Source organism: Xiphophorus hellerii, chromosome 8 (genome assembly GCF_003331165.1).
Source record: "Xiphophorus hellerii strain 12219 chromosome 8, Xiphophorus_hellerii-4.1, whole genome shotgun sequence".
Lineage (NCBI taxonomy): Eukaryota > Metazoa > Chordata > Actinopteri > Cyprinodontiformes > Poeciliidae > Xiphophorus > Xiphophorus hellerii.
The window spans coordinates 4,848,496-4,876,250 of NC_045679.1; the positions used below are offsets into that span (position 1 = coordinate 4,848,496).

Sequence of the window (27,755 nt, forward strand, 5' to 3'; positions counted from 1 at the left end):
GGCGCCGTTTAGGGCCGAAGAAGAAGCAGAAGAAGAAGAAGCAGAAGCTACCATGATAGCAGCTTGTTAGCATCGTTGTGTTCTGCCGGTTTCATCTGTAATTCCATGGAGAAGAAGAGCCGCTCTTAGTTTCTGAGGTAAATTAACTCCATATAACCGTGAATATATTTGAGAATACGCGTGTTTGCGTGTTGTGTTTCTGTTATAAAGTCCTTAATCATGACTGTGGTTAGCATTCTGTAGCATTCGGCTGTTTTTTCTGAATCCTCGAGCTGTTTGGTGGTTGAAACGTAAATGTGATGCTGTGTCGTAGCTAATTCGAGTTAAACTGTATTATCTGGACATGATATCTGCTTTGTGGCTGGTAGAAGTGAACTGACGGAGGGAAAAGTTGCTGACTTCATTGGCCTGTGTGGTTAGAAACAGAGAACAGGTTTTATATCTGCTGCTGATGCTTTTCTAACCTGGTGAAACGGGGTATGAATGTAACTTTTGTAAAATATATACATGTTTTTTTTACATATTTGTTGAAACTTTCGCTATGTCAAGACAGATGATCTGAAAAAAAATCAAGCTTTTCTGCCTTCTCCTAGTGCAAACTAAAAACAACCAATCAGAGCCAAGAGGCGGGTCTTAAGGCTGTCAATCATCCTCTGTGTGACGCTTCTCAAGCTGCAGCTTCTTCCTGATAGAATAGCTTGTCGTGAAAGCTGAAGCTAGAATAATTACTAATAATAGCAGATAAATGGTTTTGCTGTAACTATAAGTTGTTTGTTTGCTATTAGCTCATTTAGCAGCGAATTCACATGGATGATTGACAGCGCCAAGACCCGCCTCATGGTTCTGATTGGTTGTTTTTCCCTATGCATTTCTTCAGATGGACATAGAAGCTCAGATTATCTGTCTCATAACAAACTGTCACAACATACTTTAACAAATATATAAAAAATAAATTAAATTTTTATAAAATTTACGCACTGTCGCTTTAAGGACTCGCTCTCCTTTCCCCTCAGGCTGGGTGAGAAGATGTAGCCAATCAGGTGGGAGATCTCTGCAGCACCAGAAGCCTTCAGTTTCCAGATCTTCATCCTGGAGCTCCTTCCCCTCTGACCCGGAGTTCTCTGTCCGTCCGTCAGCCATGTTGTTTTCTCTGAGGGAGCTGGTCCAGTGGCTGGGCTTCGCTACCTTCGAACTCTTCCTCCACCTGCTGGCGCTGCTGCTCTTCAGCATGCTGGTGGCTCTGCGGGTGGACCTGCTGAGCGACCGGCTCAGCTGGTGGCTGGTGTTCGTGCCGCTGTTCGCCGCCGACGGCCTCAGCACCTACTTCACGGCCATCGTGTCGATCCGGCTGTACCAGGAGAACGAGAAGCGGCTGGCGGTGCTGCGGCTGCTCTGGGTGCTGACGGTGCTGAGCCTGAAGCTGGTCTGCGAGGTTCTGCTGTGCCAGAAGCTGGCCGAGCAGGACCGGGCCCGAGACCTGTGGTTCGGCCTCATCGTGTCGCCGCTCTTCATCCTGTTGCAGCTGCTGATGATCCGGGCCTGCCGGGTCAACTGAGGGCAGAGCGGCGCCGCGAGAGATTAACTGCCGACGGAGGGAAGAAGGAAAGAGAAGGAAGATGTTTCAGAGAAAAACAAAAAATCAGATATTCTGAGATTAATCTGAGTTTGAAAAGTTGAAAATTCCAGAGAAAAGAATTCAAATTCTGAGATTCTCTGAAATTTTCAGAAAAAAAAGAACTCTGACATTTCTGAGTTTGAGAAGTTGAAAATTTCCAAGAAAAATTCAATTTCAAACATTTTATACAATGAATCTGAAAATTTTCGTGAAAAAACTCAGAAATTGAGATTAATCTAGAAAGAAATATCAGAAAATCTACAATTCTCAAAAAAATTGTACAAAAAATTTCCAGAAATTTCTGATTTAGTTAAGTAAAAAAATTTAAATAAAAATTTAATTATTCAGAAATTTCAAGAAAAAAACCCAAAAATCTCAGTTTGAACATTTGAGAAAGAACTCAGAAATTGAGATTAATCTAAAAAAAAAAATTAAGAAAAATAACAAAAATATCAGATTAATCAGAGAAATGTTCTACAAAGTGAGTTTTTCTCTGAAGTTTTCTGCTCTTTATCTCTTTTTTTTTTTGCGATGGCTCCACTGCGCCGGCGTAGAGATTCATGGATATAATTGATGTTTTATTTTTTGACATTTTGTGAAGGAGTTCTTCATGTTTGGGGTCAGAGAAGAAGAAAACGATCAATCAGGTTGTTGTTTGTGTTCGAGGACAGATACTCCAACTCAACTCTGTGCAAAAGTCTTGAGTCATTCCTCATTTCTTTACATTTCTCTTCCATGCAGCCAAACATCTGTGTTCAATACACTGATATTAATTTCTTTTATCTGCTTTTATGTCTTATTGAAATGTTAAACCAGCTGATTTTTAAAAATCTGCATATCAGAATGTCACATCCTCAAGAAATAAACAAAAAACTGTCGAAGCTTTAAGCAGGGCACCGACTGTTGAAATCTGATTGATAAAGTTTGCGTTAACATTTTTAAAAACAAAATAGAAATCTAAAATATTAAAAACATACATAATGCAGCAGAATTAAAATAGAAAATAACTCAGAAATATGACAAATTAGAGCATTTGAACAAAGTTTGGCTCATTTTAAAGTTAAATTTAAAGAAATGTGAACAATTCAAGACTTGCACGACACTGTCTCTTTAAATCTGTAAGGAATAAGTAAAGTTAATCAACAGGAACTTTATTTTCTCCACAGGAAGTCGCCGTTCTGCAGCCAACGGTTCATAAATCACCAAACTCTCTGTTTCCTCCACGCTGTGCTCCTCGCCCAGCCCGACGTTTCTCTGTAAATGTTCTGCATGTATTTATGGGATCCTTTAATTTAAAACTTGATGTAAAATTCTGTGTAAAATAATATATATATATATGTTGAATTTTTAAGGAAAAATCCACGTTTATATTTATGTTCCTCTGGTTTTTGCTGCAGTATACATTGGTTATTTGTATAAAATCTGTAAATAAAACAAACATTTAAAAAGAGAAACAAGTTGATGTGATGGTGTACAGACAGGAGCTGGCCACAAGGAGGCGCCGCTCACCCAAAAACAGCTTTTGATCATGTTTTCAAATTATTTTGTTTCTTTTATTCTTTTTAAACTCTATTCTCCACATACTTTTTATTTCACATGTGCTTTAATATGACAGTGATTATTTATATTTACTTCTAAAATTAGTGAATTTATCCCGTTAAAGCTTTACTAAAATCATTTAATTTTAAAAAACAAAAGTTAAATGTCAGTTTAAAAACAAAAGAAAATAATTTATAATTTTTTTCTACGTTTTCCTGTTCGAACCACAAACTTTGTGTTTTGTTGTGGTTTTCTGCATCAAATCAACAAAAATTAATAATAAATAATACATCAAAGTTTTTATAAGAAACTCAAAAATGCTGCACATTAGTGCCTGATTGTGATATGGAAGGAAGAACAGATACTTTATATACGTGTCAATAAATCTTGACTAAAAATGTCCTAAAAGACGGCATGCAGTTCTGCTCCTCTAATTTAGAACAAACTTCCAGAAAACTGCAAACCTGCCGAAACCCTGAGCTCCTTTAAATCCTTCATTTCTGCCTGTATTCCAGCTTTTCTGGCTCAAAGCTTTTGCATAAGTCGATGTTTGAAACAACAGTTCATGTGTGACGCAGTGAAAGTCCCTCTGAATGTTTCCCAGAAATATTTGTGTTTTTGTTTGTTGACTTCCTTGTTTTGGTTTAATGTCCTTGAAGCCGCCATGATTGAGGAAATAACCCGGTTGGGTCCGAATCATTTTTGCGTCGCGCTCTTTGGTCGGACTGCGTTTAATTACGGCTTTGCCATCAATATTTGATGAGCAGCAGTAATCTGCTGTAGCGCCGGGAATGGCCACTTAGTGCTGATTCATGTGCAGCAGACTGAGCAGCTCAGCTGTTCACTGGACTGGATCACACACACACACCTACACACACACACACTTCCTAACACCTACAAACATAAATACTACATTAATAAATTTATTTGTTCATATTTATTTTTATGTTTCCATCATTTTTCTTCAATATGTATTAATATCAAGAAATAAAAAATAATATTGCATGTTATTACCACAAAATATAATTTATGTTTTTATTCATTGAATATATTTATAACTTTTTAAAAAATCAGACCAATCAGTTTGTCTGTAGCAGTTTTAGCCCCGCCCACTGACTTTGATGTTTAAAGAAAAGTGTCAACAAACAGTCATGAAATAATAAAATAAAATAAATGCCCTTTGACATATAATGAATAGATTTAACAAATTATGCATTTTAGAAGTTCATTAAACGTTTGTGAGTTTTTCCTTCCACTCAACTTTACCTTAATAAAATGAGTGTTAGTGCTGTCTTCTATGATTGTGGCCATAATATAGCATTATAGAAATTAAATTTGTGAAATTCATTCATCTTTATGTAGCAATTCTATATTATACACGTCTTTCAATTTTAAGCTTTTTTTTAGACATTAATAACATTTTTGTCTAGTATAAATATTTGTTATGAAATTATTTTATATGGTTTCTACATAAAATTTATTTTAAAAAATATTAATATTTGTTTACCGTTTGCTCGATAAACGCATTTATTTAAAAATATATATAGAATTTAATGCCAACCGTTTTGATTGACAGTTCTTCCTTGCGGGGGTAACAATAGAAAGGGGCGTGGTTACAGTCAGGAAGTGGGCGTGTCGTTAACCAATCAGCGTCTGGAGGAGGCGTGGCCTCTTTCAAGGGATGTGAGGAGAAAGGGAGCTAAACAGTGAGCAGGCAGAGAGCGAGAAAAGCGGCGGAGGAAGGGATGTTTGTGTGTCCGCTGGTCGGTGCTGCAGGTACGGTCACAGCCGGATAACAGCCCTCATAGCGCCGCAGCGGACCGCGGCGAGTCCGCCTCGGAGTTCCCCCGTTTTCTTCACCACCAAACGCGCACAATGTCCGGCGGGGGAGACATCCACGTCCTCCGCCAAGACGCCGGCCAAGAGAGTCCGAGGATGCCGGCCTGGAAGCGAGAAATCCTGGAGAGACGGAAGGCAAAGGGCGGCGTTTCCGCGGGGAGCCCGGCCCCGGAGACGAGCCCCGGCGGCGCCGCGGGGTCGCATCACATCAACGGGGATGTAACGGGGAATGTGAACGGTAACGGCGGTGGTAGTGCGAGGAGAGACGGGGGGGCGAGCGGCGTGTCCGGGCGGAACTACACCATCACCACGGCCAGCCAACATTTCGCCAACAACAAAGAGCCCCGAGCGGCGGCGGAGAGGACGGCACCGAGGGAGAGCCTGGTGCTCCAGGAGAGTCTGGGTCCGCTGGAGGAGAACCCGTTCATCAAGCTGGAGAAGGAGCGCCGGAAGCGGCAGGACCGGGAGAACGCCGCCCGCCCGGTCCAGCACATCCTGGAGCTGTACGGAAGCGTCCCCGGGATCCGGACCATCCGGGCCGAGAACATCATCATCATAGAGTCGGATCAGGACTACTTCCAGGAGGCCGGAGAGAGTAAAAGCTGGCAGCAGAACGGGGTGGACACCTACAGCTCACTGAACGACCTTCTGGACCGGAGAGGCAGCGCCGTGACGGAGATCAGAGCCAAGGAGGTGGTCATCTACGACACCACGCTAAGCCGGAGTGAGGAGAACCTCAGCACCCTGGGCCGCCCTGACCCCGATGGCCCCAGAGACGCCGGGGAGGGCCAAGGCAGGGTCAGCCGGATCCTCCAGAAGTTCGACTGCAACTATGGGAAGCTTCAGAAGAAGTCGCACAGCACAGAGAACCTTCTAGACCTGGATTGTAGTGCCAGTGCCAGGCCAAGACATTGGGCCAAGCCACAGCCAGATCTGGTGCCAAAGCCCAGGCCAAGTCCGAGTGTCAGCAGCCAGCCAACATCACCCGTCTTCCAGACTCCTTGGACTTCCAAAGCAAAGCCACAGCCGGAGCACCACCCGGGTTCACCCCAGCCTGTGTCGTCCTTCCGACAGAGGTTTGAAGGGGGCGTCGTCCCCAAAGACGAGCCAGACAGAGGGCAAAGCAAGCCCACCAGGGAGCGCGACTGGGAGGCCGCGGAGGTGCCCCCCAAACCCAAGGTGCCATGTTCTCCGGAGACCCGCCGTGCCCGTGCCGAGTCCTCCTCACTGCCCGTCTCTTCGAAGGTCTTGCGTGCGACGTCTGAGTTTGAGATCCGTCCTTCCCCGAAGCCGGACATCGACCAGATCCCAGACGGGGACACCCAGGCTCGGGCCCTCGCAAACCTCCGTCTGCAGTCCAAGAACTCCTTCACGGTGGTCCCCAAGCGAAACTTGCAAGCCTCGACTGCGGCCACCAGCCCTGGACCACCAAGTCCGACCAAGTCCTCGCCCTTGCCAGGAGTGCCAACACCCCCCCTCTCCCCAACAAAGAAGAAAGAAGAGAAAGTACAGGAGAAGAAGGAACCGGAAATAACTCCTTCTCCTTCCTCTCCACCGGTCCCGACCTCACCAGTCTCACCAGTCTCTCCAACTCCGAAGCAACCCCCAGTGGACAAACTGCCAGTCACAAACATCGACGACATTGAGGTGGAGCCCCCGCAGCGTGTCCCGGTCCCCAGCCCCATGGTGCAGAGGAAAAAGGGCAACACCTTCACCGTGGTGCCTAAGAGATCGGCGGACCCCCAGAAGAGCCCACCGGAACCCCAGCAGGAGGCTCCGGCTGAGGCCCCGCCGGGGTCCACGCCCCCGCAGCCCCAGTACGCCCAGCTGGGCAGCCTGCTGAAGAAACGCTACCCTGCTGTGGAGGAGATCCAGGTCATCGGAGGGTACCAGAGCCTGGCCAAGTCCTGCCTGTCCAAGACCGGCTCAGTGGGCAAGAAGGTGAGAGGAACTCCGCTGGTTTTCTGATGTAGGGAAGCAAAATATTACCAAAACAGAAACATCATCAATATTTACATTAGGGCTGTTGTGGATAGAAAAAAGAGGAGTAAACTTCTTCCAATAAGCTCAGAAATGTTTAGATTAATCTCAGAAATTTTTGAGGATGAAACAAAAACATAAGAATTTTTGAGTAAAATCAAAACGTTTGGACATTTGTAAATCTTCCAAAAAAATCAAAAACGTTCTGCATTTTGTTTCTTGTAAATTTTTGACTTGTCAGGTGTAACCTTTTAAAAATAAACACATATTATTTTTCTACAAAAAATATTTCAGGACTTTCTGGAAAAAGAACCCAACTTTTTTCTGACTATTTTGACTTTTTCAAGTCAAATAAAGAATTTGGACATTTTTTCCTCAGAATTCAGACTTTTTCTGAAATGTAAAGAATTCTGACTTATATTTTAAGAATTCTGAGAAAAAAGTCCAAACTACAAAGAAAAAAATGAATCCTGACTTTAATCTCACAGATATTAAAGTCAGAATTCCATTTTTTTTCCTCAGTGGCACTAATGGTCTTCCGTATAGATCAAACCTTGAAGAAAACACAGGAAATCAGTGGATTTTGTAACTTTTTGCAGAATGAAAAAGTATTTCTATTCCCCGAGTCTGGATCTTCCTCTGATCTAAACTAGGAAGTCTGACGTCACACAGGAGTGTTGCACCTGTCTGTCCAGCCAAGCTGTACAGTGTGTGTGTGGGGGTGTGTTGGCGCGTGTGTGTGTGGATCTAAATCTCTTGCGTCCAATCTCTGGGTTTGCTGCGGCTCTTTGTGTCTAAGTGGATTAGCAGTGTGTGTTTACACAGCCGTTTGAAGCAACTCGCTGTGCTTTTCTACTCTTTTTGTTTGTTTTGTTTGCTTTGTGTGTGTGTGTGGGGGGGTGGGCGTGTGTGTAGGGGTGTGTGGGTGTGTGTGTGTGTTACTGTTTCAGGTGGCTCTGTTAACTGACCAATCCCATCTACATTTCCTGCTTCCTAAAGAGCAGTGTGTTTACTCCTGAGGCATTTCTATCTATTTTTTAAATTAAATCATGAATCATATTTAGGTTTTTCTTTAAAAATCACAGCTCTGATTCCTCCCTGCTCCAGGCTAATCGTTTCTGACTCACGTGCTTTTGGGATTAATTAAATATCAGGGAGTGTTGCTAATTAATTTTGCGAGCCGCTGCAGGGCTGATGTCAGATTGAGGACTGCATGTGAAGCTTTGTTTCCTGTCTGTGCTTCTATTTGACGCTGCGGTTGCACCATAAACCTCGTCCTCTCCCGTGGACACGCAGAATGTTTTCACATTCAAACTGTGAGAAGTTTAAAGTCACATAAATGCTGCTGGACGGAAGCTTCTCCTTTATTTTCCTCCATCCATTTTCCCTTTAACCTAATCTTCCCTGTTCCTGCTCAACAACCACAGCATGATGCTGCCACCACCATGTTTCTATAAACCTTTAAACCTTTGAAATTCATTTCAGTTTTTGGTTGGATTAGGTGTTAAAGTTGTTAAAGTCTAAAAGATGTGAATGTCTTCAATTAACAAAACCTTTTTAAAAATATTTTTAGATTTTATTTTTTTTAATCAACAGATACACAAAAAATGTAACTAAAAATATATTGTTTTATTTTTAGCATTTATATTTATTTATTAAAATTTTATTCATTTTTAACCAACAGATCAACAAATTATTTTTACTAAAATTAATTTAATATATTTTCTAGATTATTTTTATTTATTATATTTATTTTTATTAATTTTAAAACTCATCAAGAATAAAATTTTAATATGAATTTTATGAAATTCTTTTATTTTTTAAGTCAAGACGTGAACATAACTTTTTAATATGAAAAAAATTTTTACATAATTTTTATTTGTTATGCTTTTAATTTTTGTTTTTAGTGTAACTTTTACATTCAATGTTTTTAATATTTTTTAAATCAACATAACTTTTTTAAATAAAATTTTTAAATATCATTTTTATTTATTATGTGTTTTATGCAACAAAACTTTTGTTTCTTAATTTAAGTGTCTTTTTATATTAAGTAAATTTTTTAAAATTATTATATCAACAAAACGTTTAAAAAATAAAAACTATATTTTTAAATATTATTTTTATTTACTGTTTTAATGTATTAGGACGTCAGACAAACAGGTTTTCTTAGCTAAATGTTATTTTTATTTAATATTTTGATGAATGTCTCTGTCCTGGGAATCCATCAGCCTCAGAGTTTCTCTGAACCTGAGATTCTGTTTCAGTCTCTCACACTTTGACCTTCTGTCTGGTTTCATCGTTGCTGCTGAAGATGCTTCAGAAGCTGTGAAGCAGCAGCAGCATCTTTCTGCTCGTCGTGTTTTTGCTCGTTTCGGAGCAGGCTGGAGGTTTGGGCCCGGCCCGGATCATTTCTGAGGTTTTTCTCTCTCTCTGTGTAAAACCAGAGCGACCGCACCTCAGAGTTCTGGCCCGGTATTGAGGATTTTTTCCCCCCTGAACATATAAAACTTTTTTAAACGAGGAGCTTGGCTTAAACCCCATTCCCATCAGAAACTTGACTCCTCTCCTTCCTCCCAGCCTGATTCCTGGTGTTTCCATTGGACCGTTTGGAGGAAAAGCCTCTGTTGGAGTTGGAGCTTCTGTATGTAGGTCAAGAGCAGCTTCTTGTTCCGCGTCACTCCTCCATTTGCATAAAATCGCTCAGAGTTTTTGGGTTAAACACAGACTGGGATTGACTTCCGCTTAGCAGAGTGCCTGGATTTCCTGCCGGTTTAATGGAAGACGGCAGAGCCTCTTGGAAGTGATAGATGTGGCTGCAGAGAGTCGTGGAGGCGGCAGAGTTTGTTTTTGAAGTTTCTCTTCCCTCTAACTGCTGGTTATAACAGCAGAAGGAAGATGGAACCAGATTTTTGTCACTTTTTCCAGAGTTTTGCTCTGTTGATTCATTTACATTACTGTTTTTGGAGTTATGGCCAATTTGTTTCACTCATCAAGTGTTTTGCAATAAAAAATCTGATAAGTGTGGCATCGATTAATCGATTAATCAGATTTAAAAAATGTGATTCTGCAGATTTTTCATTTAACCATGCAAGTCCTTTTACATTATTTTAGAAATACATTGAAAGGCACAAATAAACAAATAATTACATTCTTTTTTCACCATATATTCTTTTATGAGTCTGTACTTCAGTTAACGATTAATCAATTAATCGAATATAAAAAATGAGACATTCTACAGATTTTTTATTTAACTACTTAAGCCATTTTAGACAATATTAGAAGTGCATTAAAATATGCAAATAATTAAGGTTTTTATTTTAAATAAGAACAACATTTTATGTCCCAAAAATGTAAAACTGTATAATTCCTTTAGTGATTGTGAACCGAATGAAGCTAACGCTATACCACATTAGGAGTTCTGGCTAAAACATATTTACAGATGAAGGTGTTTTTACCTTAAATCCAAAATGTATGCATTTTTAGTGTAACTTTGCCTTAATTACTGCTTTAATAGGTTATTTGTATATGGGGGTTTTTTAGAGGGTGTATGCTTTAGCTAACGATTAATTGATTACTAAATTAGTTGATGATTATTTCAATAATCCTTTTTTGAGTCTATAGTCAGTTAACAACTAATTTATTCCTGAATTAGTTAACAATTATTAAATAATTGATTAATCCGATTAATCATAATTAATTTGATTAATCATTTCAGCCCTGGTGTTTTTAGTTTTTTGCCCGTTCTTCTTCTCCTTTTTGTTCCAATTCACCTCAACGTGACTCAGGCGTTAAACAAATGCAGCCGCTGTTCTTCACACGGATCCGAAACTCGTCTTCTAACCTCCCACCAAAACTTCCAAACTCTGCGGTTCGTTTACATCATCATTTGGATGCAGACGCTGGGATTAGCGTGTCTGACGAGGCGTCCATGTTTCTGCTGAACCGGCTGGAAAACCAAAGCGTTGTTCTTTCATTTGACTCTCAGCTGCACAGCCTCATAACACAAAAAGCAGCATTTGGATATGTAAACGCTCCGAACAACAGGGCTACATATAAATGTGACTTTGTGGGAAGCTACTTTTACTGCAGGTCACTTTGTTCTTTTTTAGTCATGACATTCTGATGGTGCAAAAATACTCAATATAGTCGTATTAAACCGAGATTTGGAGGAAATATGTAGATTTGTTTGACATAAAGTCATTATTTTTGATAGATAATTATTATAACTGCAGATACTGTTCATTGTTGAGCTGTAATTGTTCTGCAGAACATAAATTGTCATTTCGCTTCCTTAAAATAAATTTTTTTTCCTACGAGATCCAATTTTTATCAATTATTAAATTTTGCTCACTTTCTTTTCTGAAATAGAAATAAAAGGAAACGTGTTTTTTATTCCAATCATCTCTTCTGTTACGTATATGATTGGGTGTTAGAGCCAAGAATATAGTCATAATATTGGTAAAAACAAAAAATTTAAATTAAAAAGATGCAATTTTACCAGAAAATCATCTTAAAATGGCAAAAACAGTTTGTCATTTTAACAAAACAGAAAGTTTTGGTCCTTTCTTCAAAACAGATACAGTAGTTTATATGATAGTTTCAAATTCCTGCTACTGATAATAATTTGATGCTGATGTATTAAAAGTAGGTATTTTTAATATTATACCAAGTTCAAAAGATTTTTAACATTCCTAATTTTTTATTTTTCATGCTGATCACATAAAATTACTACTTCATTCTACTAATATTCTGATTTTCTTCTTGTAATTAAAAATAAAATCTTAGCTTGGGTCTAAAACTCCATCACAGAGTCGACCTGAATCCAAAGTCCAAATATATAGAAGCTGTAAAACAAGATGGCGGCTCTGGGTGATGACATGACTGAACAATGGGAACCCAATGAGCCCATTGGTGAAGAAAAATCCAGATTTTCCAAAAATTGAATCTTAAAAAACCAATTATTTGATTAATTGATAAACTGTTTATCGCCCTGTCTTGGTTTTTCTTCTCTCTTGGTTTCTTTGGTCTCAACTCGGCCTTGGATTGTTGACTTCAACACTGTCCAGTTTTTCAAACCTTCTGTAGAGCAAATTGGCTTATTGTTGATTGTTCAACAGGCCAATTGTCTTTTACTACACATTGAAATGGCTTCACAAGTCATTAGTTAACCTCTGGTTGTTTCTCTAGCAGTAGAAAGTTGTGTTGTACTGAGTTTCCCAATGATTTATGGCATTAGATGTGAAGTAAGGATTAATTTTGGTGAGCAGAAAGGCCAGTCCACATGTTCTCGGTACAGGAAGGCTGTTTGAGTTGGACTGAAAACTCCAGCCATCAAGGAGTGACCAACCACAAGACACTTTGGGATCCTTGGAAATGTGGTTTCAGGTTTGCTTTAGTCGAATGTGTTCTCCAGGGAATCGAGGAATCCAGACTTCCCACCACCTCGGCGTGGTTCCAAGAGAACCTTGATGCGGTTTGTTTTTAAACCGTCACTAAAGCACAGCTTTGAGTGTAGATGTGCTTCAGCTGCCACCAAAGCTGGTGTGTTTTTCCTGCATTTTCCTGAATTTTAGATTCTGTTTATGGATTTTTATTTTGCTTTTCATTCATCTTGAAATTAAAATAATCTAATTCTGGTTCCGCTGGAAACGTCTGACTTTGATTATTCTGGTAGTAGCTAAAACTTCCACACAGACTGTTGTTAGCATGACTTTGCTAATGTGATGTCTTGGGTAAAGATCAGACATTTTGAGTTTCCAGCTTAGGTAATCAACCAATCAGGACTGATCAAAATTAAAACAATTCAAATCAAGTCTCTGCTTCTAGAATTTGTTGAACCTTCCTGTTATCAGCTGAAAGTCTTGCTCTGGCAGTGCAGTGTCACAGGAAATTGCTTTTTACATTTAAGTTTTTTTTCCTCCAGACTTGATTTAAAGTAATAGAAATATCTCACTTAGATTCTTCTCCTTATAGCTAAAACTTCCACACAACAAACTGTGTTGTTAGCATGACTTTGCTGGTCACTGGTTGATTTTTCTATGCTTCTGAAATTTGCTAATCCTTCCTGTTACCAGCTGAAAGTCTTGATCTCTCTCTGTGGCAGCGCAGTATCATAGTAAATGGCTTTTTACATTTTGTTTTCTTTTTTATTTCTTCTGACTTGATTTTAAACAACTCACAAACAATGGAAACATTTCTGATTGTAATTCCTGAAGCTACAACTTCCATGCCACCAAACATTATTAGCATGACTTTGCTAGCATGGTGCGCTCACTGATGGTGAAAAGATCAGACTTTTGAGTTTCCAATTAGCTAGACGTAACTGGTGGTTGAAATTAAAATATTTATATGCTTTTGGAATATGTTGAACCTTCCTGTTATCAGCTGATAAATTGCTCTCTCTCGCTCTCTGGCAGCGCAATGTCATAGAATATGGTTTTTTGCATTTACGTTTTTTTTTTTTTTTTTTTTACTTGATTTCAAACTTTTTGATTCTTCTCTCTGTAGTTACAACTTCCACACAGAGAGTTGTTGTTAGCACAATTTTGCTAGCATGGTCCGGTCATTGATTGGGAAGTGAAGTGACCGACCACAAGACACTGTGGGATCCTGGGAAATGTGGTTTCAGGGTTGCTGATTAGTCAAATTTGTTCTACAGGGAATTGAGGAATCCACGTCGGCGTGGTTCCAAGAGAACCTCGATGTGGTTTGTTTTTAAAACATGGCTTTGAGTGCAGATGTGCAGCTTCAGTTACCACCAAATCTGTAATGTGTTGGTGTAAAACAGGCCAGACTGCATTCGGAACATTCCTCTTCCTGTTTTATCAGTCTGACTTGCATTTTCCTGAATTTTAGATGCAGTTTATGGATTTTTGCTTTCCTCTTCTTCCACCCTGGAGGGTTAAATATACCCCACATGGTTAAAAGCTCCCTGTAACACAGGAAGGCCAATGAAAGGGCACGCTCCTACATTTACATTGTGTGTCTGGGCTACAGGTGAGAAAGTCCATTGTGTTTAATTATTTACCGCCCGGCAGACATTCCCCATCTCTGCTCTCTCCTCCCTTACGCTTCCTAAAACCTGCCACCGCGCCTCCTTGTCCTCTCAGAGACAGAACCAGAGTCGCATAAACGGATTATGACGATGTGTGTCATTATTGATCTGATGGACTGGTATTTAAATCCCTTAGCGATCCCACCTTCCGGTAAAGTTTATTGAGATAACGGATTTATTGGTGTATTTGAGTTATAGTTTAACCTTCTAAGACTGTAAGGTTTCTAGTTTATCAGTTCAGGATCCAACATTATCTGATAAACGGTTGAATTCATGGTGGATTTTTCTCCAAACCATGACGCTTCACAACTGGTGTAAGGTTGTTTATGCCAAATATATTCTCTCTTCTGGTGTGCAAACAATAATATTTTAATAGTTTGGCAAACCGGGGTCGATTGAGACCAAAATTTCAACATTAGTTACATTTTCAGCTGCTGCTGTTCACACTGCACTGAGGAAAACCAACCAAACACTTTGAACAACCAGTTCCCCTCCTCACCTCTGGTGGCGCTGCATCAGGTGCAGCTGAAGGAAACAACAGAAAAACCTCTGAAGAAATGGATTCTTACATTTCTGTTTTTTCATTTTGACTTGATATCAAACAATGGAAACTTTGATTTTTGTCTCAGGAAGCATTGTTGTTGGTGTGGTGCGTTCACGGATTGGTAAAAGATCCGATGTTTGAGATTCCAACTTAAACATCTGAGGAGGAACTTGGAAACTTTGAGATTAAGCTCAGAAATTTTGTAAGTCAAAAAACATGGAAATGAGTGCATAGTCCAAATTTTTAAATTTTTTCACCATTTCTGAGTTTCAAAAGTTAAATTTTCACTTTTAAAACTCAAAAATTCCCAAGTTGTTTTGTGAGATTAAAGATTTTGTTTTCTCAACGTTTTGAGGTCAGACATTTCCGAGTTTTCTGAGATAACGCTGCAGTACGTAACTTTTATAATATTATCACATATTTGTTGAAACTGTTTCGTTGTGACAGAATGGTATGAGAGAGAATCTGTGATAAATTTACCTCTTCTGCCTTCTCCCAGTGCTCCCAGTGCTCACTAGGAACAACCAGTCAGAGCCAGAAGGCGGATGTTAGCTCATCCTCCCCACCGTGGCTACGCTGCATCTAGCATAGCATTTTGTGAATGTTAAGGCTAGTTAGCGTGGCTATTGATGACGGCAGATAAACGGTTTTATTGTAAGTAAGTTGTTTCACTGCTAGTAGCACATTTAGCAGCTAGTACATAAAGTGACTGACAGCGCTAAGACCCTCCTCTTGGCTCTGATTGGTTGTTTTTGGTTGGAGCAGTGACCATATCGCTATTGCTATTTCTTCACATATCAATAGTAGCTCAGGATCCTTTCACAGATTATTTGTCTCACATAATATACTGCCATCATTGTGTGACATTTTCAACACATAAAGAAAAGTTATATGCTGCAGCTTTAATCTCAACATTTCTTGAGTTTTTTTTAGGAAATGTACTTTTTCTATCTGTCATATTCGCGGTCATAAATGAGCTGCTATATTTACAATAAATGACTCTCGCATCTGAGAAGTGCTACTTCTGTTTCTATTTTTTCTCAGACTGCGATGTAGATTTGGCTTCCAAATAAGAGAGACGTGTCGTTCTCTTTAACTATGACACTCTGTGGCTCACACTGAAACTTGTAAATGTGTGTGTGTGTGTGTATGAATGCTAGTTTTCCCACACGGCCCTCGGGCTGCAGCCAGCAGAGTCGGTGTAATTAGGATTCAGCCAGTAAAGCCCCACTATCATCGTCATGTTTAATTCAGAGTGTGTGTGTTTAGCAGAAGACGGGACGGGTTTTATTTTTTAAAAAGAATCAGAGTGAGACCTCTCCTGTTCTTTTCAACCCATCTACCCCGGATTGTTTCTTTTTTACCTTTAATGTTTTAAAAATAGTACAAACTCAGCTGTTTCTCCGCTGCGTGTTTGATGTGGTACGTTTTGTACCTCTGATGCAAATTTCATTCAAATAATCTCCTGGCAGAAGCAGAGTCCACCTGAAACCTCGGGCGCGCGTGTCGCTGTCCCACGCTCCCGGCGTGACGTCAGCAGCACGTCACAGAGCGTGGCTGTCTTCCTCCGGTTTTTGTCTTCTACGGTTCGGGGTCGTTTTGTTTTTCTTCCCCGTTTGCTTCACATAAACCTCTGCTCGTCTGCTTCATCTCTCTTCTTCTTCTTCCTCGTTTCCCTCCGTCTCATATCCATGGCGCCTGTCGCCATGACAACGCCAGCAGCGGCCATTCTATCCCGTCATTAGGATTCCAGCATAAGAACGACTCTCTCTTTCTCTCTCCCTCTCTTTACTAGACGGGTTTTGACGTCAGTGCGGTTGCTGCAGGTTTCTGTGATTTATAATTTTAAAACGAGAAGCTTTTATAATGTTATAGAAGGCTTAGAAATATTATTTATTGCCCCAAAACAAAACGACTGCTAACGGTTATTTTAGTGATTGAGTATTCTATTGATTAAGATTAATATTAATTAAAAAAATTAATGAAATTTGGCATGTTCTGCACATTTTTTTATTTAACCACTTAAAATTATAGTATGCAATACAATTATATAAAAAAGAAAATCCATCTGTTCATCCATCCATCATCCATCTGTTCATCCATCCATCTGTTCATCCATCCATCATCCTTCTGTTCATCCATCATCCATCCATCTGTTCATCCATCATCCATCCATCTGTTCATCCATCTGTCTGTTTATCCATCCATCCATATTTAATGTCTGCTTTCCGTATTAATATCATATTGTAATAAACACATAGGAAACCTTTGTTATGTTTCTAAATGAATTAAAATGACTAATAAAACTGTAACTTGTTGTATTTCTCTGTGGCTTGTTGATGTTGCAGATAAAACCGTAACCAGTCTGTCTTTAAGCGCTTCCTGATTCCTCTCCAGTGTTTCCCATCAGGACTGACATCCAGTTGGTTTCTCTCCTCAGAATGATTTTCCCACCGTTCATCCTGTCATTCTGACCTTCCTTTTGTCTCCATTGAGGCTTTTCCAGACACACCTAAACCTCCAACTTTTTCAGTCGGCCATTAAACGCACCAACAATGAACGGTGGGTGGTTGTGTGTGTTGGGAGTGGACCGTCCGATGGGTTTGGATCTCCACCCTGCCGGTGTCGCCTTACGCACCTGGTTCACCGGCAGGAACGCTTTCAGAAATCCACCTGCTTTTTTATTCTGGCTCTTATCAGGGATAATCCAACCCTGGAGCCAATCAGATATTCACTCACAGGAGGCTAAAGGCGAACTATTATCTCCGTGACTCACACCGACAGAGTAAACACGCTTTCCAGCAGCGTCCGCCTACGTTGGTTTGACAGAAACAATTCTATCTGAGATTTAAAATCACACGAAGCAGGAACATTTACCCTGAACTGGAATAATGACTCCATTTGTTTGATCCGTTCTTTCACCAGGGTGGAGCCGTTCAGTAACCAGTAGCTTTATAAACAAAATAAACAAAAACTGGGTGTGTGTTTTGAGTTTATGATGGATTTTGAGATGAAGGACATTTTTGAGCTCCAAAAATAAAAATAAAAAACTCAGAGATTTTTTTGATTAATTTCAGAAATTAATATTTTTGAGCTTCCAAAGTCGAAAATTTATGAGGAAGAAATTAGAAATTTCTAGATGAATATCAGAAATTTTCTATAAAAAAACTCAAACATTTTTGAGCTCCAAAATGTTGAAACGATTTTCAAGAAAGAAAACCCTGAAATATTTAGGTTGATCTCAGAAAATTTCTTTAAAAATGAAAACAATGAAATATTTATAAAAAAATTGGTAAAAGTTTAGCTCCAAAAATTATAAACCTCAGAAATACCACAAATTTTCTAGAATTTATTCATTTATTTATTACATTTTTAAGATCCAAAAGTAAGAAATGTGCACAAAACAAAAAGCAACTTTATTCTTTAGTTGTAATATTACGACTTTGGAAATGAGACTTTAATCTCATGTTATTAAAATTAATTCACTCTCATTATTACTCTTTGAAATGTGTTTAAATGAGGAGAAGTGATCAAAACGGACTTTTATTTGTTCTCTAGTTGCCTGTGGCTGCAGCGCGTTGCCTGTTGCTGCAGCGCATTGCCTGTTGCTCAGTTGGACGTTGCCGCTGCAGCGTGCAGGTTTGCTTTGAGGCAGTGATGCAGCTGACGCTCTGCAGCCTGATCATCGTGGTCTAATATTATCTGCCTGCTGGAGATTAGCTCTAATCAGGCACCTGCTCAGCCTGGACGGTCTGCTGGTCTGATGGTGGAAACGGATCCAGAGACTCAGTTTAACTCTGAGAAATCTGCAGCTGCAGCGCCTTAAATGCGCCGCGGCGGTTTCACTGTGGCGCAGCTTCAGTGAGGTTGTTAAACTTGAGGCGCAGGCAGAGCTCTGTGCAGGAACCACGCTTCACCAATCGGGGACATGGCATGTTGCTTGGCCTGGAAAGAAATTCCTGGCAGCCGCTCATCAGGACACTGATGGAGACATAATCTCCTCCGCAGCTTTCTGTCCTCTGACTGCGCTTTTTCATTTCAGCTGGGGAAAATTAAAGAAAGTTGAAGATTTTTAGGTAATGTCGAGTTCTAGTGTGAAGAAGATTCCATAAAATGCAAACTCTGATAAAGATGAAAAGATATTTTAGGAAAACTAGAGGTGAACTGATTGCAGTTTCTCCAAAATGCCTGATGCCATTTTCTTTGTCTGACTAGCTGCTAAATATAATCCAGAGGTAGATAAGAGAATGTTTTCAAGTAAATATCGATTAATTTCTTATAATTAAGAAATTCGGAGCCTATTTATTGGTGCAATCATACAAAAATACATTATCTATGGAAGAAGATTAGTGCCACTAGGGGAAAAAGAGGATTATTTTTCTCGCAGAATTTTTACTATTTTTTGCAAAATTCCCATTTTTTTCTCAAGATTCTGGCTTTAATCTTAGAATTTTGACTTTTTTTTCACTGAATTTTGAACTTTTTTTTTCAGTATTCAGAATTTTTTTACCACTGAATTTTGACTTTTTTCAGATTTCTGACTATAATCTCAGTTTTGTTTTCTTTTTCGCAATATGCTGACTTATTTGCCCCCCAAAATTCAGCCTTCAATAGATCCCCACATTTTTTCACGTTAGCGAATAGTTGTAAATTTATTTTTAAATTTTCACAAAAATTGGCAAAAACATCTGGTTTGAATGATTCTACCTCCCACCTGCAGGGGACAGTATTTCTTACATCTACTACAATGCTGCCTCAGTTTTACTTAGCAACAAGTTGTAGCCTGTGATTGATAGCAAAAAGTGACGTTTACTGTTAGACATGAGCGCAAATATCGCAAAATTTCTTAATTTTATTAGTAAAACAATCACAAAATCCTGAAGGGACAGAATAATTTTGGCATTTCTGCTGCAGAACGTCAGTATCAAAGACTTGTTTTGCAGTTTGTTGTTTGCCATTCTTGCTTTCTTTACCGTTAGCCTCATGTGAAGGGTTTCCGTTTAGTGCCACCTACAGGCCTGGAGGAGTAACAGCAGATTTTTGGGGCTGTTCTCTGTATTTCTGTGTGTCAGATTGTTGTTCACTACCAAATCTTTGCAGTAGTTCAGCCTAAAGTTGTGCATTAAAGCTTCACCCTGCAGTGCATTGTGGGTTTTCTGGTAAATATAAAACGAAGGCCGTCCCTGATGCCGCGGCTTCCTGTTTCTGCGCCGTGTGGTGAACCAGAATGACGGCGTTCCTAAATCTGCTGGTGGACCTTCTTTTTCTTCCCCCTCCGCTTCATTCTCCCTCAGGAAAGAGGACAAACCACTCCTGCCTTGGTGGTGGCGGCTTTCAGCATCAAAACAAATATCTGGTCCGGGTCAGCAGCGGACCTCGTAAAGAGTTAAAAATCCCATCTTTGTTTTGGCGCACTGACTTGGATGCAGAGCGAGGGCAGAGCAGCGAGGGCAGACCAAAGGAAAAGTGAAAGACTGTGAAAGAGGAAGCGAGCCCAGCGGCTCAGCCTGATTTATTGATGGGGCCTCGGCTTTGGCAGCCAGAGACGGAGAAACAATGCCGCTCTAGCAGAGAAAGTCTTTGTTTCCTCAAGACTTTTAGCAGCTGAAATGAGTCAATATCCTGGAACCCGACACATTTTACAAAGTTATTTCAATGGGGACTTTGAGTAATTTGTGACTTTTGTCACTTTGAGCACATAGAATATAAATATTAGTGGATTTTATTGACATTTTAATTGATAGACCAACTCAATGTGGCATGTAAAATGATGGAATATTCTCTAATTGCATGGAAAAAGTCTATAATTATATTGCCACCAGTTGCTAACACGCCACACATCATTCTTTGCTCACATCAGTTTCATTGAATGATTAAATATGGCGCCACATGGAGCCGTTGGATGTTATTGTTTACATCCGGAAATTTTGCTCATGTGCTCAACGCTGGAGGGCGAAAGGACGATTATTTTTTAAAGCTTTTTAAAAATGTTTTAACTGAACCCAGAGGCAATGAATTCCACAGCATATCTACATGTTATGGTTGTCATGGTCAAGCTAGCATAGCTGACCTACTTCCCTCTGCCGTGTTATTTTTTTCTTAATTTAAACTTTTTCCTGACCTTGTTATCTAGTTATAATGGTAGCAGAGCACTGCGTCTCTTTTTCTTTCTTATATCAGGCGTACATTTAAGACTTAGCGTGTTATTTTGACAACTTAACAGCTAAAACCAATGCTGGTCGTGGTCTGTTGGCAGCTTCTTGCCCTCCAGTGGGAGACGGGACGGGATTTTGCATGTGACATCATCCATATATATACTCCAATCAACAATTACTCATTTGGTTAACAATTACTCAGATAATTGCTAACTCTTGTTAACACATAGCATTATCGCCAGTGTTCACAAGAGTTCAGTTCAGTTCAGCCAGAAAGTCCAGTTTTGTTTTGCACTAGATTTTATTAAGGAGTGTCCTAGGAAATAGGGTTGAGTACAAATGCACGCCACACTTTTCAAATTTTTATTTGATTCCTCTCAGCATTTTTCTTCCACCTTACAATTCCTCCCAGGACGTGAAAAATAACAAAGTTATTAACCATGTTAACCATGATATGTGAAGCTAATTTGAACATTTAGCTCCGTCGGTATCAAATGTAGGTCAGGCTGCAGGTGATGAGGCCTCATCTTCTCCTGAATGACCTTTGCACTGCGGCACGCCTGCACAGGCTTTACAGGATTATAAATATGTGGAGCGGCTCCTCCGATTGGTCAGCGTTCTGACCAGATAATCTTAACACCTGAGCTAATTCCCTTGTGTTTTTAGAACGGGAATCGTAACTGTGGACACTGCAGAGCAAAGGTTCGATCTCCATGGCAACAGCAGAGGAAGAAATAAAAGCATTTTGCGTTTGTGACGCCTACAAGCGGTCAGAACATGTTGAAAGTGGCTTTTTTATAAACTATGAGTGGCTTTTTGAGTCATCTTGAGCTATAACCGCCCGCTAAAGAGGAACTGCGCTCTTCACTGGTTAAAAATGGATCTTGGTGTAATTTTTTTTTTAGTTTTTTTTTGTGGTTGTGATGAAGAAGCATAAAAACTTTTAATTCTCACTTAAAAAGACATTCAGGCTCAGACCTGTTTTTGTTTTATAGTCGTTATAAAACGTTTTCTGATTTCCTATCTGCAATTTCCTGGTCGAGCTTTGACCAGACCGTTCTGATTTCAGAGACCCGAGTCAGTGATAGACGGTAAAGACGAGGAAGGAAACAAAATGGCTGCAAACAACTTTATGATAAGAAGTTAGATGGATGGATGGATGGATGGATGGATGGATGGATGGATGGATGGATGGATGGATGGATGGATGGATGGATGGATGGATGGATGGATGGATGGATGGATGGATGGATGGATCCATCCATCCATCCATCCAAATGTAAATGTAATTTACATTTTACAGCTAAAAATGTGATTCACATTTTGAGCTTGTAAATTAATAAAAAATAATATTTTCTTTATTCTTGGAGTTTTTTTAAGCAAATTCTCGACTTTGAAACTGAAATTTCTACATGAATGGTGAATCTGAGGTGAATCTGAACATTTTGTTTGGCGGAAATGTACAACTTTTTTTCCCCCCAAAGCAGAGCTTGATACTTTGAGTCTTTCCACTTTATGAGTTGACAGGCTGTCACTTCCTTATTACTGCATGTTTACTCAGTGTTTATCATCTGCTGACGCTGCAGAGCCACCGCTCGGTCCCCTTCCACTGGCGCTCTCTGCCTCGGTATCCGCAGGTTGGCGTCGCTTCAGCGGCCCAGGTGGCTTCTTTGCGGGAGCTCCGTGTTTTGGCCCGCTAGTCTCCAGACTGGCGCTGTAAGGAGCGTCTGTTTGGCGGCTCTCGGCCGCTGATTCAGGCGAGCCGAGCCGTGTAATCCGGCCTGAACAACGGCTCCACCAGACAGAGATCTCAGTGGGTTAAACACGCCGTCTGTTGTCTCTGGGAAAGTCTTGAGTTGGCCATCCATTTATTAAATGGCGTCGAGGCGCTCAGACGTTTTTAAAGTGATATTAAGGATTTTGTTTAAGACGTTCGCTGCCTTTTCACCTATTTAAAATCCCAACGAGAACCGTAAAGGCCAACCAACCGAGTAAAGTTGGTATTGTCTCGGCTGGTTAAGGTCCTGAGATTTTATTTTGGGAATGTTCTTGTTAAGGTAGCTATGGTAACGGAATGCTAGCCCTGAGAAGCTAACCGCGACGGTTAGCAGCGGAACAGGAAAAGGCTAAAAAGCAGCTTAATATTAACTTAAATTGCCGTTACTGACCTTGTTTTATTGACTGAAGCTAAAATAAAGCTGATTCTTTTAAATTAAATTTTTATTTATTTATTTAAAATAAGTGGAATATTACTTAAAAGTACTCAACTTGAGTGTGATTCTCTATTATTCACTCTGGTTCTGAATACTGTACCGCTGGAAGGATTTTTGGTCTTACTTTTTCATACTTTATGACTGTTAGTAAGACGAGTAACCGTGGCAACTGTGTTTTTACAACTGGTAGCATCTAGTTAGCATCTCAAAAGTTGGAATAATATTTGAACCACAACTCCAAATCGCAGAGGAGTTGAAAAGCGTGCTTCATGGATGTAGAGACCGTATCCCCTACTTCAGAGTCTAACAGTTCGGCCAGACAGAGATTCAAAGAGAAACAACAAAAGCAAAGGAAGTGGATTAGCATCGCTATGCTAGCAACTCATGGATAATTGCTAATGTCTCTGCTGCCTGGTTATTGAGCTATGAAACATTTAACTTCACTTTAGGATAAACAAAGTATTGTTGAATTTAAAAATTGGAATTCATGAGCAGGAAGTGGGCTAAAAAATGGAAGCTAATTTCAGAAGCATAAACCAGCTTGTTGGTGGAAAAAGCAAAAAATTTGCTAATTTAAGACTTTATTTTTGTAGAGTCCCATAATGACCACAACTGGTTCAAAATAAAAGGTGCTATTGATACATGCGGGCTAAACTGTTCCACTTCCTGCTCTCGTTCTGCCATGGCAACCAGAAAAAAACAACAATGCAAACATAAAGAGTAGTGGGTTAAACCGGGGCTGCCCAACACCATCCTTAATCTAAATCTGTCCTAATCTGCATCACACGCCAACAATCCAACAATAACATCAACACCTTCGACTCTTTCAGAGTCAAAATGCATAATCTCTCACTGAAAAGTGTTTTATTTTACAGTTTATTTCTTTAAAAATGTGCCGTTTTCCATCTTAATCATCTAACTTGGTTCCCACATCCAGAATTTTATTTGCTTTAAATTTTTTAATTATTGCTTTGACTGTAAATAAGTTTAAGTTAGTAGTTATTGTCGATATGGCTTAATTAAATAGCAGGTTCTTATCTTTCCCATTTTGAAGAGTGGCTGAGAAGAGATGGGCCTCTGTGTCGCATCATGTTTACACTCAGGGGAACAGAAGGTCATGAATTACTAATAGTTCCTAGACTGTCAGCTTAGAAATATGCAGGTAAAGTCATAATGGGATAAATAATAATAAAAACAATAACTATAAAAATATGGAAGTAAAAATAGACTAAGATAAATGTATAAAGATATAAAAATGGTTCAGTCATAAAAAGTATGGTAGTAAAAATAAATGCAACAGTAAAAAAATCTAAAATATAGTAAAAAATAAAATTCAAAAAGATGATTCAGTCACAAATAATAAAAATATAGTAATAATGATGCAACAGTAATAAAGATAAAATGTAAAAATTAAAGAAAATGCTTTAGTTACATTTGATTTATAGCAGTTGTTGTTGATCTGTGCCTCCACAGCTGTCAGCACTTGACACAGAATATGTTTTACGTTTCGAGGTTTATGACGGATATAAAGAAATAAAGTTTATATTTTCCTGCGTCTCTTCGCAGCTGACGATCTCGTTCAACGAGTCGAGCCTCCAGAGCACCTACGAGTATCCGTCAGAGAGCAGCGTGTGGGACAGCGGCGAGGAGGACGAGGACGACAAGCGGGACGGGACGCCGGCGGACGAGCAGCCCAGCATGGTGGGACGTTTCCACATCCCTCGACCCAGCCTGGTCGGATCGCCGGTCCACTCCGAAAACGGAAACGGTGAGACCCGACGTCAGAGCGAAACCAAACTAACAGAACAATTCAGGCCTAGTCAAAGTCCAGACTTACTTTCTGCAGCTAGATTTGAAAATAGATGCTCACAAACACGTTCTGTCCATTCTGACTGAACAGAAGCTAAAATAGAATAAGCACTCCACACTTTTCAGATTACCAATTGTACGAAAACATAAAAAATCAGGCATCCTCCTCCTTCCACTGGACAATTCAGAATTACTTTGTGTTTGTCTGTCACATACAGTTCCTATAAGATATATTTAAGTCTTTAGTTGCTTAAAAATATTTATTTTCATCAAAACTTCTGCAAGTAATCGAATGAAAACAGTGAGGTGTGCGGTAACAGTGGGATCAGCTCTATACACTTTATTATTTGAAGTGGTGACAGTTAATAAAATACACTTTTAATAGTTTTATCTCCACGAGGTGGAATTTTTCTCCTATTTACTAATTTTCTTATAAAAAGGAAACCTTTTGTTGTTTGGTAAAATGGGAATTTTTCATACAAAGTGTTAAGAATGTGAAATAATATGAACAATTCTGAGCTAAAAACTATCTTAAGTTATATAGAGAGATGTTAGGTAGTATTTTATGTAGAAAAGTTAAAGAAAATATACAGTAAAACCTCTGAAATCAAACCAGATCTGATTTATTAGTGGAACCTCAGAGCCCCCTACTGGAGAAAACCTGTAACTGCACTTGGTTTCATTACAAGCGATTTTCTTTACATTATTATGTGCATAAAAGCTCTACAAAAATGTATTTTTCCGAATTTGTTGAATAAATTAAGCAATAATGTGTTTTTCTAATTGTCTTCAGACCTTTCCAGCTACATTCCCAAACACTCTGTGGACTTCAACACCTGGCAGGAAAACAAACAAGAAGACAAAGTTTACCTGGAAGAACCCACTTCACCGCAGATCACAGAGGAGGTCATGGTGAGAGTGAAAAAACACTTCAACACAAACTTAAAGCTCCATGTTTGGATTTGAGATGTTTTCCAGCCTCACATATTGTTTTTTTTCTTATTAATAATGATGGTGAATAAGTTTAAAATATAAACACAATGCAACACAATTTTGAAACTAGATGCTTGTATAGCATTGATTCTGATGTAGGATTGAACTGATTAATCAAATTAATCTTGATTAACCAATTATTGAAGTAACTGTCCACTAATTTAGTAATCGATTAACCGTTAACTGGAGTATACAGACCCAAAAAAGTCCATTTTTTTTAAACAAAACAACATATTGGGAGCAGTGATTAAAGTAAAGCTTTAATAAAATATATATATTTTGCATTTATGATGCAAAATATTTTACCCAAGTTATCAAAATAAGAAATAAACGATTAATCGATTAATTAGATTTTTTAAAAATGCTACACATTTTCATTTAACTGCTTAAATATTTGTTGTATAATTTTAAAAATACATGAGAATTGAACAATTCAGTTCCTTTTTGAAATAAGAAAATAAACATTTTATTTCCTAAAATACATTCAGGTAGTAAATTTGAATAAAATGTTTACATATTTGTTTGGTTTTGGCTTAATTACTGCTTTGAATATGTTGTTTTTTCACCAAATGATCATTTTTGAGTCTGTATACTCCAGTTAACGATTAATCGATTGAAGTTAGTGATTAATCGATTAATAAATTAATAGATAATTATTTAAAGTATCGATTGATCACAATTAATTTCCTACTCTAAATGAAATTTTGAGCAAATTCTAGTGAGTTCTGACCTAAAGTCTCTGGTTCTCTCCAAGAAGTTGAGCCCAGCTGTGACCTTTGACCTCATGTAACGGTGTTTAACGTGGTTTTGTGTCCAGCTGACTCCGGCAGACAGCTCCTCCCTGTCCGACTACAGCAGCGAGCCGGCGCTTTACTTCTGATGGCTGCGGCCAGGCGGCAGCATCTCCGGAGAACCCGGCTGCAGCACACGGCGCCCTGACCGTCCTGCTGCTGCTGCAGAGGCTCCTGCTGCAGAGGCTCCTGCTGCAGAGGCTCCCCAAAGCCACAAATGGGAATAAAAAAAGGAATAAACAAAAACAAAGAAGCAGCTGGGCTGTGTTTCCCCCTCTGATGGAGGACAGTTGATCTGTCCGACACTTTCGCTCGTTGGTGACGGAGTTCAGTGTTAGGACTTTCTCTGCTTCTGTACAGATTATAAATAGCAGACAGAAAAACAACAAACATGAAGGTTAAAGGGTGCCACAACTATTTTCTTTTCCAGCTTTTGTACGTGCATGTTTGGTTTCAGCTTCCGTTTTACTGTAAAGCTTCTCTTTGCCTTCCTTTAGTTTCAGGTTTTCATGCTGTATTTAAACTTTCTGGATGTTTTTCTGAGGTGCTTAAAAAAAAAACTTCCCTCCGTCTTTTGGAAGGAGGTGAAGATGAACAACGGCGTGTTGGGGCCGCTGTAGACAGAAAGAAAAATTTACACCAAAACTCTGAAATTTTCTAGAAAAACCTGGGAATTTCTGTTGAAAATTTATAGAAAAAATTAGAAATTTAGATATTAATCTAAGAAATCTTTTGGGGAAAAACCGTGGAAATTTCTGACTATCAAAACTTAGAAAAATTGTTGAAAAAAACTGAGAAATTTTGAGTTAATCTCATAATTTTTTTATAAAAACTGTTTCTAAAGTTGAAAATCTGCTTGACAAAATTCCTATATTTTGAGATTAATCTCAGAAATTGTCTAGAAAAAAACATTGCAAATTTCTGAGCTTGAAAAGTCATAAATTTGCCAGAATAAACCAGATAAATTTTGGGATAAATGAATAAAATTTTCTAGAAAAAAAACGTTGAATTTTCTGACTTTTGAAAAGTAGAAAATTTGCTAGAAAAAAAAAAAATTTTGATTTTAATCTTAAAGATTTACAAACAAACACTTGGAAATTTCTGCGTTTCTAAAGTTGACAATTTGTTAGAGATAACTTCTATATTTTGAGATTAATGTCATAATTTCTTTTGAAAAAAAACATTAGAAATTTCTGAGCTTCAAATGTGAAGAAAAATGCTAG

The 27,755-nt window shown here is 39.1% G+C and overlaps 2 protein-coding genes across 2 annotated transcripts; both read left to right on the forward strand.

The window, feature by feature from the left end:
* tmem203 (transmembrane protein 203) lies at positions 1–3,063 on the forward strand. Its single transcript, XM_032570373.1, has 2 exons — positions 1–137; positions 1,014–3,063. Exon 2 carries the CDS (start codon positions 1,139–1,141, stop codon positions 1,553–1,555), a length of 417 nt encoding a protein of 138 aa, XP_032426264.1. The 5' UTR covers positions 1–137; positions 1,014–1,138; the 3' UTR covers positions 1,556–3,063.
* Positions 3,064–4,746: 1,683 nt separating this feature from the next.
* Positions 4,747–27,755, forward strand: tprn (taperin). The gene is made up of 4 exons (XM_032570234.1): positions 4,747–6,934; positions 24,506–24,707; positions 25,542–25,660; positions 26,559–27,755. Exons 1-4 carry the CDS (start codon positions 5,030–5,032, stop codon positions 26,619–26,621), a joined length of 2,289 nt encoding a protein of 762 aa, XP_032426125.1. The 5' UTR covers positions 4,747–5,029; the 3' UTR covers positions 26,622–27,755.

Excerpts from the sequence above, each read along its gene's own strand:
- tprn (XM_032570234.1), top strand. The coding sequence starts at position 5,030 with ATGTCCGGCGGGGGAGACATCCACGTCCTCCGCCAAGACGCCGGCCAA. Across the intron at positions 24,708-25,541 it reads CCACTCCGAAAACGGAAACG|ACCTTTCCAGCTACATTCCC; the intron begins GTGAGACCCGAC and ends AATTGTCTTCAG. Across the intron at positions 25,661-26,558 it reads AGATCACAGAGGAGGTCATG|CTGACTCCGGCAGACAGCTC; the intron begins GTGAGAGTGAAA and ends TTTTGTGTCCAG.
- tmem203 (XM_032570373.1), top strand. The coding sequence starts at position 1,139 with ATGTTGTTTTCTCTGAGGGAGCTGGTCCAGTGGCTGGGCTTCGCTACC.